General features: G+C 34.6%; 2 protein-coding genes across 2 annotated transcripts in view; one reads left to right on the top strand and one right to left on the bottom strand.

Moving 5' to 3' along the window:
- Positions 1 to 1,075: 1,075 nt before the first annotated feature.
- Positions 1,076 to 16,791, bottom strand: part of LOC127162316 (scavenger receptor cysteine-rich type 1 protein M130) — a gene marked incomplete at its 3' end in the record, with an annotated part of 27,857 nt that continues 12,141 nt past the window's right edge. Inside the window, exons 16-24 of the mRNA XM_051105103.1 lie at positions 16,495 to 16,557; positions 11,642 to 12,449; positions 5,800 to 6,190; positions 5,429 to 5,453; positions 5,091 to 5,159; positions 4,580 to 4,640; positions 2,502 to 2,515; positions 1,484 to 1,789; positions 1,076 to 1,384 (exon numbers count right to left, since the gene is read on the bottom strand). Of these exons, the coding sequence (XP_050961060.1) occupies positions 1,076 to 1,384; positions 1,484 to 1,789; positions 2,502 to 2,515; positions 4,580 to 4,640; positions 5,091 to 5,159; positions 5,429 to 5,453; positions 5,800 to 6,190; positions 11,642 to 12,449; positions 16,495 to 16,557 (2,046 nt within the window). The remainder of the gene's footprint in view (positions 1,385 to 1,483; positions 1,790 to 2,501; positions 2,516 to 4,579; positions 4,641 to 5,090; positions 5,160 to 5,428; positions 5,454 to 5,799; positions 6,191 to 11,641; positions 12,450 to 16,494; positions 16,558 to 16,791) is intronic.
- On the top strand, positions 14,294 to 16,148 carry ccdc59 (coiled-coil domain containing 59). Its single transcript, XM_051105102.1, is given in 5 exon segments — positions 14,294 to 14,476; positions 14,858 to 15,029; positions 15,031 to 15,198; positions 15,280 to 15,391; positions 15,544 to 16,148. Coding segments are annotated over 5 exon segments (759 nt in total). The 5' UTR covers positions 14,294 to 14,334; the 3' UTR covers positions 15,709 to 16,148.

Genomic DNA, 16,791 nt, shown 5'->3' on the forward strand with positions numbered 1-16,791 from the left:
CACCTGTACAGGAGCCCCACAGTCCAGCTCTCTACACACAACCTCTGCATCCTGCTGGTCAAAGGCAGCGTCACACACTGAATGCCTTGCATTCAAATGAAGTATCTCTAATCTCCCAGAGCAGCGAGAACCTCCAACCAGCCTGATTCCTTCAGTAGAAAATGGGCACTCTTGTAATTTTCAGATTTGTTCATAGTGATCCTGACAAATATATTAACACATAATTCTATGTACAAAAAGATTCATTTTACTATATTATTGGTAAACCTATATTAGGATTGAAATACAATGTTACGTAAAAATGTGTATGTGTTTTGAAATTCAAAAGAGATTGAAACAGTAGTGGCTTTTAACCAAATAGCTGAGGCAAATTATTATTATTATCATGTTTAAATGCAGAGTTATAACACTCATGTTCTGTTTGGGGTCTACATAACCTATAACAGAGAAAACGTTTTAGTAGTTGGTAGTTTTAGTGCATTTGGATGTGGAAAACAGATTTATTTTATCATGATCTGTTTTGTCAGACAAAATAGGTTAATATTGTTTTTCCACACTGATCGTGTACGCCAATATTTTTGTCATTGTTTTGTGCAATTAAAAATGTATTTGGTTATTGTTTGAAATGCGCACACCAACTTTATAGTATGGGGGTTAATTATGCAATTATAGAGAGAGAGAAAGAGAGAGAGAGGCTTCAATAGGCTTAGGATAAATTATAAAAAGAAAATAATACAAAAAAGCTGATTTATTTCAAAATTATAATTACTGTAATTACTATTTACACACTTTAATCACTGTAGTCCCTGTGACCCCACACAATGAGGAAATACAGTCGATCTAAACAGAACATAAACCTAATTTGGTATGGCAATACTTCAAGATGCAAGAGGGCATATGTATTTCTGCCCCAGTGAGTCTCATTGAAAGATTAGATAGGTACAGTTTTTGAAGAAAATGTAAGTGGCACTTGCTATAATAGAACTCACTACCACAATAGTACAATCAGTAAGTCAAATTAAGCATAGTACACATCTCCTCAATAATCCACATGATTTGACTATGGTAAAGTTACCAGAGCAGATGACCCCAGCATCATCAGCATGATTAAGGTTAAATTTTCCCCAGCCATGTGATCCACAGTTCTTCAGTGCAGACTCTACTCCTGTACATGCCACAGTAATAGTCCAGACTGGTCCTTTCCCCTGGCCAAAGTGGGCATGCTTAGGTGCAGCTACAGCCTCTCCACAGCCCAGCTCTCTACACACCACTGCAGCATCAACCACATCCCAGCCAAAATCACCTACTGTTCCCCAACGACCATCATGAAGAACCTCAACTCTACCAGCACAGGAGTTGCCACCACCCACTAATCTTACCATGTCTATAATACAGAAGGTACACAACAAGCAAAGAGAATGAGAGGTGAATTATTTGGCATAAAACAATGGTGTATTTTATTTTTAATCAAAGTTGTGCCTACCAGAACATACAAGTCCAACATCACTGTTATAGGAACAATTGCTGTTTGAAGATAATACTGGACAGAGAGCAAACTGATATTCGTTTCCTTTGCACTGAATCTCTTGTGTCCACATCTGAGCGTCTCCTTTGTCAAAAGCAGCTGCTCCCAGCACCTGTACAGGAGCCCCACAGTCCAGCTCTCTACACACAACCTCTGCATCCTGCTGGTCAAAGGCAGCGTCACACACTGTGTACCATGTGTTCCCCTGAGGCACCTCTAACCTTCCAGAGCAGCGAGAACCTCCAACCAGCCTGACTCCTAAATCTACAATGTAAAATTAAATGTAAAATCATTCAAAAATAAAGCCTTGGAATATTCAGTCTTCATTGTTAAAGTAATGTTTTGTTTGCTAATGCATGCTTTACTTCAACTGTACAATCTTGCTAATCTAGTAAATAATGGTATGACCAGTATAATGCATATTAACTTACCTGAGCAAATAACACCAACATCTTCACTATGTTTACAGTTATGTTCACCTATTTTTCTTTTTCGGCATTTAAATACTGAGGACTCCGATCCACTACAAGTCACATCATCAATCCAGATTTTTCCTGACCCAGGTCCAAAGTGAGCAACACGCAGTGCATTTGTAGTACAGCCCAGCTCTTTACAAACCACTTCAGTGTTTGCCAAACCCCAAAAATCATCACACACAGTTCCCCATTCTCCATTATAATAAACCTCTAATCTACCAGCACAGGAATTATTACCACCCACCAGCCTCACATTTCCTGTAGACAAGATGTTAATAGTTACATATAGAAAATGCATTTTGATGGACATCAGCAGACATTGAGAAAGAGAGGAACAGAGATAATGACCATGAGAAAAGAAAATACACTTTCATCTTCATGCAAACATTACACATACACAAATGGAAATATGTTAAAAACTATGACATATTTGTAACACAAACACAGAGTCAGTCAGTATAACATGAACCCACACATAATGATCCTAAATGTGTACGTACCAGCTGTGGCGAGTCTGAGCACAGAAGACAAAAAAATGAGAGTTAAATAGCTCTCCATCTTTACTGATTGTTCACTCTGCTGATCAACTCAGAAATGACAGTTTCAAGAGAGACAGAGACAGAAGGCTGCACAACTGCCAATCAAAGACACTTTTACCTTATTAGACAGAAGAGAGGAAATCATCAAAAAGTTTCATTGACAAATCAGAAGGCGTATTTATGATTCTCACCATATTTATTTAAAGCACGTCAGCACTGATGTACAGGACTCCTCCTCCACCTCATAGTGACACTTAACTGGGGAGAAACATACAAGATAGAGGGGTGACAAAGTCAAACATACAGGAAACTGATTTCAGGGACAGTTTATTTAGGGCATCAAAGCTCAGCACCTGCAGACTGACAAATACAAGCACTGATAACTAACTCCTTCATGCTTCTCGCTTTGAGTTCATTATTACAAATATTAGTTGGATACAAACGTAAATCAAATGTACCATTTTAAAGATTTGTTTTAATTACTGTTATTTATGCATAAGTATATGTTTTGCAACACTTCTTAAGTATACACATAATATAAACAAGTATACATAATACATATAATAGTAGTGTATTAATATTAAATATCCTTTAAATAAATAAATACATTTTAAAAAGACAATAAAGTATACCTATGCCCATACACAGTTCATCAAACAGTGGACCAACACTTTTATGTGTTTAATACTGCAATACCGATCTATTCCTGTTGGTGGCAGTAAAAAAGATATGACGAACGTGCGCCAAACTCATTTGACTGTGACACGAGCCCCAGTTAAAATACTGTCTGTACCAGAATAATTTTGCTTATTAATTTTGACTGCATTATACTGACCAGAGAAATATGTACCCTAACAATACTTAAGAAATTGTGTCTTATTTTCAATCTGTTTAGAATCAGAACTATATTTCAATTAATCTTTTGAGTCGATTACTTTACACTGAATTGATCATGAAGCATTAAATTAAATCATTGGAGCTCACTCAGCAAAACAGTAACGAGATATTAACACTGAGAAACAAAATGAGCGCTAGATAAAGCGAATGTAGACTTGTCTACAATTAAACTGGCAGCAATGAAGAAGCTCTTATAATGATGCAGATTTGTATGACTCGATACTGCAGGTAAGGACAATTTCCAACCAAAAGAATATTAAAAGTAAAGGAGCATGACATTACCATGGTTTCATTTATGACTGCAGCACCTGAGTAGGCCTGTAGATACAACAGGCAACTGCGGAAATGCACAGCAGACAAGCGATATGCACGTAATGATTTAATGGTTAAAACCTGATAACATATGATGATAATAATAATAATAATAATAATAATAATAATAATTATTATTATTATTATTATTATATTGTCTATTATAGTAGCTAGCCTACTTAATGTTTCCAAAACAAATGAAAACTTTTTTTTTTTTCCAGCATTTATGCACTCACAAAACCTCAGTTGTTGCTGCAACAATGCTGAGGGCTGTTATATCACTGATGGCCATTTGGATTTATATTTAGGATGTCTTCTAATATTACTGTGGTTGTGCTTTATAAGGTAAGATCAGACATTTGACTTTAGGATTTGTTAAATGTCTTTTTGAAATACACATAAAAATTTGTCTGAATAATAATAAAAAAAATGTCTTTATTGATGTTAACAAGGTCAAAACAATACAGCAATACTTAACACAGACATAAAAGTTTTAATGAAAAAAAAATTAAAAAAAATAAAAAATCCGGAAAAATATGAAAACCTGATATTTAACACATCAATAACAATATCACTCAAACTTTTTTCAGATTTGTTAAACTGAGGCAGTGGGTCTGATCATTGAGCCAAATCGTCCCCTTATTCGTTTGACGACTCCTCTACATCCTTGTAATCTGTTATTAAAAACAAAATCATAAATCAAGTCAAATGTTATTACTGGATGAATATACAAAAGTCAAAAAAAAAAAAAGAAAAAAAATATTAACAATGTTAAAATAAATATATGTCATTACATAATATAACACGACTAAAATATTGCAATAACTTACCCTACAGGTTTTTCACGTTCACTAACACTCACCACATCATCATAATCCTCTTGAACTCCCTCTGATCAAAGAATGAGATAAAAACATGTCAGTTTTATAACACTTTATCAAATTTGAAGGTTTACATGACTTGATTACACAGTCTGATACTAATGTAAACATGGAAAGGTTCTGTGCAACTCACCTGTTACCCCTTTAGAGCTTTGTCTATTAATGATGACAACAGCATAATTTTCTTGTGCATCCACTAAACAAGCAAAATGAGTCTAAATTAAATACAAGCCAAAAAACAAACAAACAAACAAACAATCAATAAGACAGTATTTAAAATATTATCTGTAACTTCATTTAGAATCATATTCATATGGTCGACATGTAATTTTATCCAGCCAGTTAGGAGCTGATTCCACTCTTGTTGTAGAAGCATATAAAACACAAGATCTTCCACAGCTCAGCTCTTGACAGATCAGACTCGCTGTGTCTCTGTTCATCTGGTTATAACACACATTACCCCAGGATCCATTGTAGAAAACCTCCACATTCCCTTTACAGCCCTCAGTTAACCTGATCTCTTTAAACTCTAGATAAACAAGGATATGTATTAAAAATATTGAAATTTAGGTTGTGGTAAAGCCAAAATACCACCAAAAATAATGATTTAATATAAGGCTAATGCATGCTACTTATTTATTTTGTAAGTAGCCACAAACTAATCAGATAATAATTGCTGCAAAACAAACAGAGCCCTTTCATTCTTGCACACCATTGAGTTTAATGATTATATAAAATATTTTGTGAAAAACTAACATCTACATTATTGATAAAAATTTACACTACTGTACTGTTTACCTGACCACACGACTCCTACATCCTCCTTGTGTTGACAGTCATGTTTTTTACATTTTGTGCACAATTTTTCTGCCCTGATTATTTATTTTAGAATGAATACACCATTATTATTATTATTATTATTATTATTTAACAACAATTATTTATTGAAACATTTATATTTTTAGAATGTTTCTCAAAATAATTCTAAAATGTATTACTAATTATCTCAGTCAAAATAATAATAATTACTATTTTTAAATAATTTAATAATAATAATTATTATTATTATTATTATTATTATGATAAATAACAAATTAATTGGTTTAATGAATAATAATTATTATTTTTCTCTCATAGTCAGAACCCCCTGTATTATGACATCTCTTCACCTCCAGCTCTGTAATCAGCGTCTTGAGCTCAGTTTCTGCAGTGACATATGAGGTCAGAGGGGAAAACAGGCTGTCGTCGCTGTCATTTCCTCTTCCTTCACAAGCTTTCCTCTCCAGATTCTCTCTCTTCCTTTTCTCCCTTTCCTCCAGGCTCAGCAGGCTGGGGTGGATGCGGGGAGAGACGTCCTCTATGACGTCCAGAGACAGCATACTGAAGAAGCTGCTTCCTGCATCTGAATCATTTGGGTCTAATGGACATTCTGCGGCATTATCTGAAGCGGATAAATCATTGGCAACTTGTTTTGATAAAGCACTGGTTTCTGCTTGAGCCTCAAAGCTTTCCTTTTCCTCAGTAATAACATTTTTGTTGCCATCGCTGTAGATCAAACACCTGTAGATCAAACCGCATGGACAGATAGGAGAACAGGTAGCCTTTCCCTGACCCCACATCTATCACCGGAGAAGAAGAAACAGGTGATGTAAAATATGAAATTCAGTTTGTTATTAAGAAAAAAAAAAAATTAAAAAAACACATTTTAAACATTTTACCTGTTTGACTCTGCAGCATTTGGCCAAACAAGCCACAACCTCACTTCATGGGCCTTCTTACAGTTCATAAACTCATGTGGTGCAAGAACTTAGACTGATGACTCTCCTATGGGAATTACAGACAATGCATGAAATATGACCTTCTATATATATATATATATATATATATATATATATATGTGTATGTATGTATGTATGTATGTATATGTATATGTATATGTATGTGTGTGTGTGTGTGCACCTGGTATTTATCACGTTATGGGGACCAAATGTCCCCACAAGGATAGTAATACCAGTAAATTTTGACCTTGTGGGGACATTTGTGAGGTCCCCAGAGGAAACAGGCTTATAAATCATGCAGAATAAGTTTTTTTGAGAAAGTAAAAGTGTGCACAGTCTCCCGTGAGGGCTAGGGTTAGGTGTAGGGCGATAGAAAATACGGTTTGTACAGTATAAAAACCATTACGCCTATGGAATGTCCCCATAAAACATGTAAACACAACGTGTGTGTGTGTGTGTGTGTGTGTGTGTGTGTGTGTGTGTGTGTGTGTGTATCCAATTGAGCCAATTGAGAGCATCTTACCTTCTATCGCCCCCATGTGGTCTTGTATAGAACTGACAGCACACAACACTTCTTCTGGACTCACATCTACATCACGCGTGTAAAAGTCCACATTGTGCACATTTAAAATACTATTTTTCTTTTTTCTTTTTAAAGTATCGATGGGTATGTCATTAAACGCCATTGTTTACGGACACAGAAATGTGAGAATATTTAGCAAGAGCAGCAGCAGTTGACTGAGTATTTAAGACATAACTAGTCAAATCAGGATATGATTCCTCTGAGCGACACAATGCGCGGCCATGTTTGGTGTACCAGTCAGCGTTCTGTTGAATGGGCGAATCGAATTTTTGCCCTCACACAAATGGCGTTTAGTGTGATTAGTAATGCCTTGCGACCATCTGTACGTCATTATTGTGCGTCTTTACACGAAAAACATCCGTTTTGTCCTTGTTTGTCAGATTGTAAATAGATTTTATGTATTGCTTAACTTCTGATTTCAAAATGAGAAACAATGGTTTATACTTGCCATTCTTGCATTTATGTATACTAAACTTTGCCAGCAAAAGCAACAGATTAATCAAATAATATTCCTTCTGGAATGACATGTCGTAAGTGAAAAAACCAAACAGAACATTTTCAAAACAAAGCTGAAAGCTGGGCATGATGTGATCTCTAACAAATGAGCAGAAATCTGACCAAAAATTGACTGAGTGAGGACAACTCCAAAATAAATGAAAAAACGTTTCTGTGTGTAGACCACAAAATGTACATAGAGTATCAATATCACAGTTAAATCTATTTGCAAGGAAATAGTTACAGGGATAGTATTTATGCATGAGTTTGAAAGAAATTTCTTTTACTTTATTTGTGACTAAATATTTATGAGGTAGTTTCCAGATTTTATGCCATATCAAACCATCAACACAGCTATTCCAGAAAGTTATAATAGGAGGTCTAGAGACAACATCCCTTTGAAATAAGGCCCGAACCTGACGATTATTGCGCTTAACAGAGGAAGAAGAAAAACAAACTCGACCAACAGCAGTGTCAACAGGATCTAAAGACTGCAGAGAAGATAGAGGACATGTATTTTTACAAAGCATTTTTAGCCCAGAGGGGATGGCATCCATAACTACAGCATATTCTTTAGGAGTGATTGGGATTGTAAATTTAGACAGAAATTCAGAATAAGTTAACAGAAGACCTTCTTGGTTGAAAAGTTGGCTCACCAAAACTATATCATTAGAAAACCAATTTTCAAAAAATAGTGATTTAGATTTATATAAGATAAGTTTATTATTCCATATAAAACATCTATTAGGTGAGAAATTATGTTTATAAATTAAGTTCCAGGAGAGAAGCATTTGTTTGTGGAAATTTGATAACTTTAAAGGAAGTTTAGAAATGCTGTAGTTACAAAGCAAAAGAAAATGAAGACCTCCAACCTGTGAAAAGATACAATGAGGAATGATGTTCCATATACTAGTTGTTTTTTTTAAAAATTGTTTGATCCAGTTCACTTTAAAAGTGTAATTAAGGGTGGTAAAATCTAAGAAGTTCAAACCTCCATTTTCAGTTGTGTTCATAACCACAGATTTCTTAATATAATGGATTTTATTTTTCCATAAAAAATTGAAAAGCATATTATCAACGGTCTTGCAAGTATTATTGTTGACTGCTAGAGAGAGAGCTGTATATGAGCCTTGAGCCTTGAAATGCCCTCTGCTTTGGTAACCAATACTCTCCCCCTCAAAGATAAATCTATTAGTAACCACTGATTTAACTTCTTCTTTGTCTTATCAATTATAGGGGAGAAATTTAGCTCACATCTTCTCTCTTCATCCTTTACTATCTTTATACCTAAATATGTGACTTCGTTTTTTATTGGGATACCACAAATAGATGATAAATCACAATGCTTAAGAGACATTAATTCACACTTATTAATATTCAAGTGAAGACCTGAAGCTTTAGAAAACGTATGAATAATATTAATAGCTTTGGGTATTTCTCCTGCATCTTTTAGAAAAAGTGTGGTATCATCTGCTAATTGGCTGATGTGTGTATAGATTCAAACTAAATCAGTTATATTATTTTTTTAATTAAGCAATGTAAGACAGATGTCAGCCAAATTCATAATCATAAAATAATATTTTTATAGTATATACAATGTATTATATGTTTACATTTTTATATTTGTAACAATTTTGTCAAATAATTGTATGCATATTTTACATACTATATTATTTACAAATTATAGAAATAATGTTAGACAGTGCTAGAGCTATATAAATATTGCTTTGCAAAACAGATTTTCAGATTTATATATACATATACACTTCAATTGTTGATGATGTTATCTGCAATTGTAATTCCCTTCAAAGTACTCTGTTTAATAAAATCAGCAAGAAGTTGTGAACTGAGTAAAAACAAGTAAGGAGAAACAGGGCATCCCTGTCGGATGCCACGATTAAGACTAAATCTAGGTGAGGTGCCAGCACGCAGTTTGACTGAACAGTTACCATTGGAGTATAAAGTTTTAATAGTCTTTATGAAATAATTACCGAAACCAAATTTTTTAAGGGCCAAAAAAATAAAATTATGTTCAATAGTATCAAATGCCTTATGGAAGTCTAAAAAAAAAGCTTTTATCTGAATATAGGTGGGGATAATCAATGAGATCTAAAACTAAACGAATATTATTTGAAATATGTCTGTTCCTCATGAAGCCAGATTGTGTATCATCAATAATTAAATCTAAAGTCTTTTTAATTCTAACAGAAAATATAGAGGCTAAAATTTTATAATCAATATTAAGCAAGCAAATTGGTCGCCAATTGTCTAAAAGCAATGCGTCTTTTTTTGGCTTGGGTATTAAGGTAATTAAGCCTTGTGTGAGGGTGGGTGGAAGCTTTCCAAGTTCTATACTCTGAGAAAAAAATTTTAAGAGAAAAGGAGCAAGTTCTTCAGAAAAGGATTTATAGAATTCGGAGATCAATCCATCCACACCAGGGGATTTATTTAACTTAAGTTCCTTAATAGCATGTAAGACTTCTTCTATACAAATAGGATTATCACATAGTTCTTTTTTGCCTTCACTTACAGATTTAGTATTAATGAGGCTATCTAAAAAATCCAAGGTAACCTTTTCATTAAACCTAGATTCATAAAGAGAGCTATAAAAAGATGAGCAATAATCAGCAATAGATCTCGGGTCATGTGTTACTATACCATTAATATTCAAATGTGAAATTGAATTTTTTGAATGACTTTTTTCTAACTGAAAAAAATAAGCTGAGTTTTGTTCACCCTTCTCCAGCCATCTTTGTCTAGATCTAATGAAAGCCCCCTCTGCTCTCCTTTTATAAATATCATCTAAATGTTTTTGAAGAGCAATCAGTTCAATTTTTTCATCGTCTGAGAAAATAGGGGGAGATCTTTGAGTGAAAGCTATAATCTTTGAAATTATAATTTCTTCTTCATGTTTCCGGGCTTTAGCTAATACATTTCCATAATTTCTTAAAAATTTACCAATTTCGAACTTCAATAATTCCCAATAATTACAATAATCATTACTCCGTTGGGCTAATTTCCAATACTGTGCAATCAAACTGCGAATGGTCACCTTAACAGATTCGTTGTCCAGAATAGAATTATTAAGTTTCCAGTAAGAGTTATAATTATTGCTGGAAAAAGACTGAAGGCTAACATTAAAAGAAACTGCTTTATGGTCTGTCAGAGGCATAGGAAGAATATTAATTAAAATGTTTTCTTTCTGTAAGCTACAAGAAGCTAGCCAATAATCAATACGAGACATGGCAGTACATGCCTTATTGTTCCATGTAAAGGATTTTAAATTAGGGAATTTCTCCCTCCAAAAGTCTTTTATATCAAATTTCTGCATAAAGGTTTTAAGCCTGGTATTGGAAGAAGTCGGAGCACGAGGAGGCCATCTGTCAAGGGAATTGTCTAAAGTAATATTAAAATCACCTCCAATTAAAATAAGTGAATTTGGGAATTTAGATAATGTGTTAAGCGAATTTCTAATGTATCAAATAAGTCATCATTTTCATGTTTAGAGTTGTACCCATAAAGATTTACTAGAATTATAGTCAAAAGATCAAACTTTGTAACTAAAAGAATATAATGACCAAGAGTGTCCACATCAGAATATAAAATATCTCCTGAAAACCTATTTTTCAAAACTGCTACTCCTGCAGAGTGCTCAGACCCGTGTGCGAACCAAACATCATTACCCCATTGTGTTTTCCAAAAACTAACATCATTGGGAGTTGAATGAACTTCTTGAAAAAAAACAAAAGTCAGATTTTTGCTGTTTAGCAAATAAAAACAAAGCCTTACGTTTAACATTTAACCTCAAACCCCTGGCATTGAGAGTAATTAACGAAAAAGACATATATGGATATGTGAGTTAAAAGTGTAAACAATGAAGAACAACAGGAACAACTTGAAACATTCCATTCCCAGTAAGAACAAGTGAACAATGTGATTATTAACCCAGTCGCAAACTTATGAGAATTACTTCAGACAATAAACAGTAATTCTTTGGCATTAGATGAAGAGAAGAAGAGGAAAAAAAAAAAAAAAAAAAAAAAAAAAAAAAAAAAAACTTACGAGAGCAACAGGTTGAAACAAGTGTTCATACATTATGAGATGGCAAGTCCACATCATCAGGGTGGTGGATGCACGGCTTTCCCATCAACAAACGCCCGCCCGCCGACAAAGAATGCTCTCTTCCCTTCCTTTCTTGCAGCTTCCACCAACGGCCAGAGTTTCATCCTTAGCATCCTGTCTGCCTGAGTCAAATCTTCGGTGAATCTCAGTTTGTGGTTCCTGAGGTACTCGGAGTGTTTTGACTGCCGCCACACCAGATCCCGCGTAGATCTTTTCGCGAAACGAATAATCACCGGTCTCGGCCTGTTGTCCAGCTTTCCCAGACGATGCACAATGTCGATGTCATCTTGAATCGCCACACTTGAATCGGGAACAACTGCAGCACAGATGTTGGAAACTTTCAGCTTTATGTTTTCATCAGATTGTTCAGGGATTCCGTACAGACGAAGATTCCATCTGCGCTGATATCGTTCGGCTTCATTCAGTTTTTGCTCAAGCTCAGAGATCTTGGTATTATTCAGATTCACAGTAGATTTGCAGTTTTTCATTTCGGTTTTCAAAGCATTGACTTCTTCAAACACAAAGTCAATCGACTTCTTGAGACCCTCGATACTCACGGTGTTTTTGGTGATCATTTTCCCGAGACTGTTTGCACTCTCCTTGATTTTAGATGTCAAGGCCACGAATATGTTATCTTGCAATTCTGTCAGCGAAATGTCCCCTCGAGATTTCTTTTGCTGAGGTTTCACAGGCGTATCTTGGTTTGAGTCACACGCTGACTGGAGGACTGGACTCTCACTCCGAGAGAGATCGGGAATTGGTTGGCTGTATTCATGGTCAGTTATGAGATGAAAAGCAGATTCAGCTTCAGCACCGACAGGAATGCCAAGTTCCATTTCTTCTGTAAGGACATTAGATGTAGAGTTCTTATTTTTCCCTTTTACGCTTCATCTTGCAATCGAAAGCGTCCATGTGCAAAAAGACTTGGTTATCGGCCGTCAAGTTAGAAAACTTAAATTAAACAAACCAAAAACAACAAGTGACTTTGCTAAATAAAATAAAATTAATGTCTAATGCATAAACAAACGAAATTTTGCGACCCGGTTTGATTTTAGGTTAAAACTTGGGAATGGAAAAGATAAACGCCTCAGCTGCACATAATTGCTTCCTCACCGGCCGCCATCTTGCGCAACCTGTCCCACTGATCTATAATAGAGAACTGGATAGCTCATGACGTCATAGAAGTGAAGCCACTGCGCCGCCATATTGCTATTCCCTCGTACTCGCAAACATTCTATTGAATGAATAGGAAATTATACGACTTTAATGAGAAAACATCACCTAACAAGTCAGCGTTTTCATATCTGACGTCTCACTGTACATTCTCACAGCGCAAACGTCCTAAGCATGTAAACGGTTATTGTTTAATGTCGGGAATTCCCTCTGCTTATTAAAAAGTTACGTTCATATACGTTACAGTAGCGAACATCAGATGAACATGATAAACATCGGACGTTCACCATGTTTACAAATGACAAAATGCTCATTCTGAAAAGTTTTTTTTAGATTTATGCTTTGTATACATATAATTAGCCTTGTACAGTTAATAATTGTTTATGCTGCTGTGTTATAGTGTTTTTATTCGTAACGTTACAGGCTAAATGCACGTTTCAACAATGATTTCGTTAACATCATTTTGAAGCAGGTAATGATTTAAACGTTTAATTCAGCCTACATAACATTCATGTTGAGATAAATGTTAATAATAAACGTTAATAATGCAAAAATGTTAAATATAACATTTTAAATATAGGAATATTAAATGATTTAAATAACTAAAAAGATCAAATGAAAATGAAACGTTAAAAATGAAACTAAAACTGTCAGCAGATGGCGTTAAGTCACTGATTTCATCACTGAATCATTTATTTAGGAATGAAGCGACTCTTTAGGAATGGGTAATTGAATCAGTGACTCAGATTCGTTTAAAAAAAAAACACAGCTGTGTTTGAATAGAGATGCAGCTTAGTAGTGACTTTGTTTCAGACTATTTTCGCTGACGAAATTGAGCAAAATCAGGTAGTGTTATAATCAGATAAATGTAATTTAAGACACTTAATATAATAGAATTTGCGCGATCTTTAAGAGTTTGAAATAGATGTTGCTCACTTAGGGACATTAAAATATGCACATCATAACTTGGAGAAATAACGCTGACTAATTACATTTGATATGGATTTAAAGACATCAAGCTTTATTTCCAAGATTTGAATTTCAATACAACACAGAGCAATATAACAGGCTAATATTGTATTATTGATTGTATATTCGAATCAATTTCAGATACTAATTCCAGATATGTTCATGTTTACTATTTCCTGCATAATTTCTTATGTTAAGAAATATATTTTGTGTTAGATCAGAACTGTGTCGTTAAGTGCGCAGCTGACACACCCACCTGAACGATTTCAAAACATCGCTTATCCTGCTCGAAAAGACGATAAACACTGCAGATAAGATTTTAAGTAAAAATTAATTTACATACACATATCATAAAAACTAGTCCTGTGTGACTGATACGCTTAAAATCGGGTGATTTTGGGTCAGCGAGTTAATGTCAATGGTGTTCTCTGCCGGTAGGGAATAGTAAGATGGCGGATCGAACACTTCCGGTGGCTTCACTGCCTGACGGCAGTTTAGAACGCAATGAGCGATCCAGTCATTATATATAGATCAGTGGTTTTGTCCACATACTAGTGTGAGCAGATGTTGTTCTAACGTGAGACATGGCAACTTTAAAACAAAACGCAAAAACTAAAGGTCCCGATAGAGGAAAGCATCTAAATAACAAATTTGCGCATGGTGGTTTATCACATAACGCCAAAAAGAAACGAAAATGGGTAGTTTTTGATGGTAGTTTAAAAGAGGGTGAGTAGTTCACTTCAAACCCACACAATTTAGATGTAGAAAGTTTACAAGTGATAAATAACTTTGACATAAGGCTCAATGACAAACAAAGACGTCCGAAATTAGAAAAATCAGTGTAAAACGCAAATGCCTAGTTTTTAGACACACATCGTTACGTTAACGTTGGTTACATACATTTTTGAAAACGTTTATACCATGTTATAGCAAAAAAAAACAAGTTGCCTTACATCTTTTTCTTATATAAATTGCCATAACATATTTTTGAATATAATATTAATAGATAGAGAAAGAAATGAGCGTCATGAAGTTGACAGATATATGCAACAAACAGTTGACTGTGGATAAAAAGGACTAAACTTTGACTGTGTACTGCTTTCTCAGGTCAGGGGTTTGCTTTAAAAAGGAAGGAGAAAATAAAACATGAATACAACAAACTTCTTCGAAAGGAGAGGAAGAAAATGCAAGGATCTAAAATCCAGCTGGAGGAGGAATATCCTGAGCATCTGAGACATCTGTACCTGGCTGAAAGAGAACGAATAGATAAAGAAGAACAAGAAAAAGCAGAAAAGATATAAAGGTAGAGCAGAAGATAAAGAGACAGAGGAAGATGAAGAAGTAAAAACAGAGTTGGAGTCTCCTTTCACTGAGAAACACATCTCAGACACAACGACTGACCAAACTGCCACCTCTGATTCAGCTAATGAACCAACAGAGTCTGAAAGGTACAGTAACAGCTAGTATATACATATATACACACATACACATACAAAGCCACATTTCTGATTTCTGATTTGTGTCATCAGCTCCCACAAGACTCCATTCATCCAAAAGAAACAGAAGCAGAAAATGTCATCGTATCAGAAGACAAAGCTAGAATATGAAAGGATAAAAGAGGAACGTGCACGCAAAAGAGAGGTGAGGAAATAGAAACTGTACTGTTTCTGTCTCCCATGTGATGTCATTAAAGAAGGGTCTGTTATGTCATGTAAACATACACGTTTTCATTACCCTTTACATACATACATGGCAAATGATTGATGCATGTTTTATTGTGTGTGTCTGTGTAGGAGTTCTTGAAAGACAAAGCTCAGCGAGAGGAAGCTCTGAAGAAATATAAAGAAAAGAAAATCGCAACATATCAGCTGTTGAAAAGAAAAACCAAGAAGGGTCAGCCCAACCTCAATCTGCATATGGAGCTATTGCTGCAAAAGATTCAAGCTCAGCGTAAATAATTCAGTATTATCCATAAAATCAGACTGTAAAGTTAAAATGGACCATCACACAATAAACTGTGCATTTTGGGTGAGTGTTTTTGACCTCTAGGATGTGTATACCTTTGCATACCTTTGTCTTTCCCAGTAATATTTCTTGTAAATAAAATATTAAATTATGCTCCACTTAAGTTAATTCAGGCTGACAGTACAGAACTAATGTTATGACAGTAAGCTTGTGGAAAAACATGAAGCTTTATAATATCTATTAAGTGGTAAATCTATTTTTATCATTGTATTTAGGTCGATAATGCCGTCAGCCGCTGAAGTGCCTAAAAGTGCTTCCTTAAACATTTTTAGTTTTTCTCTGACTGATCTTTTAAAAGTATTTTTCTGACATGATGAATGAATGACATATTTTGTTTATTAGGTGAAAAGCATTGATATCAAAATAGAAATAATAGGCCAAATACTAAAATACAAATATTAAAATTTGTTGATACTGAATTTTGCAAAGCATGTAACCTTTCATACAAAATGATTCAAAATAATATAAAAGCATAAGGCACTGATGCATTAGTAGCATTATGAGAAACTCCCAGCAATTCCAGTAACTGTAATATGATTTGATGAACAGAGGCTGTGGGTGTGGTCATTGAGTCATATGGCCCTTCCCACTTTATTTGACTCCTCCCCCATCATCATAGTCTGTTTTTAAAAACAAAAAAAAATACATGTTTATTTTTAGAAATGCATCATGATTTAGTTTAAATAGGGTTTAAATGAGCGACAGTGATTAAAACCTACCCAACAGGTCTCTCTCATTTTTATTGCTGTTCTTCACATCATCATACTCCTCCTGATCTCCCACTGATACACATGTGAAATAAAACCATCACATTGTAATGTGTAAAACAGCACTGTGTCATAGAAATCTCTTTCTCCTCATGACTGTCTGAGACTATTAGATTTACTCTTTTTCATTAATGGTAGAAATGCATGTTCAATATATCATAGAAACATAAAAGTGATAATAAATTGCAGTTCTGTGTGGCTCACCTGTTACACCTTGAAAATTCTGTCCAATAATGATGATATCATCAT

This window comes from Labeo rohita, unplaced genomic scaffold (assembly GCF_022985175.1).
Source record: "Labeo rohita strain BAU-BD-2019 unplaced genomic scaffold, IGBB_LRoh.1.0 scaffold_886, whole genome shotgun sequence".
NCBI lineage: Eukaryota > Metazoa > Chordata > Actinopteri > Cypriniformes > Cyprinidae > Labeo > Labeo rohita.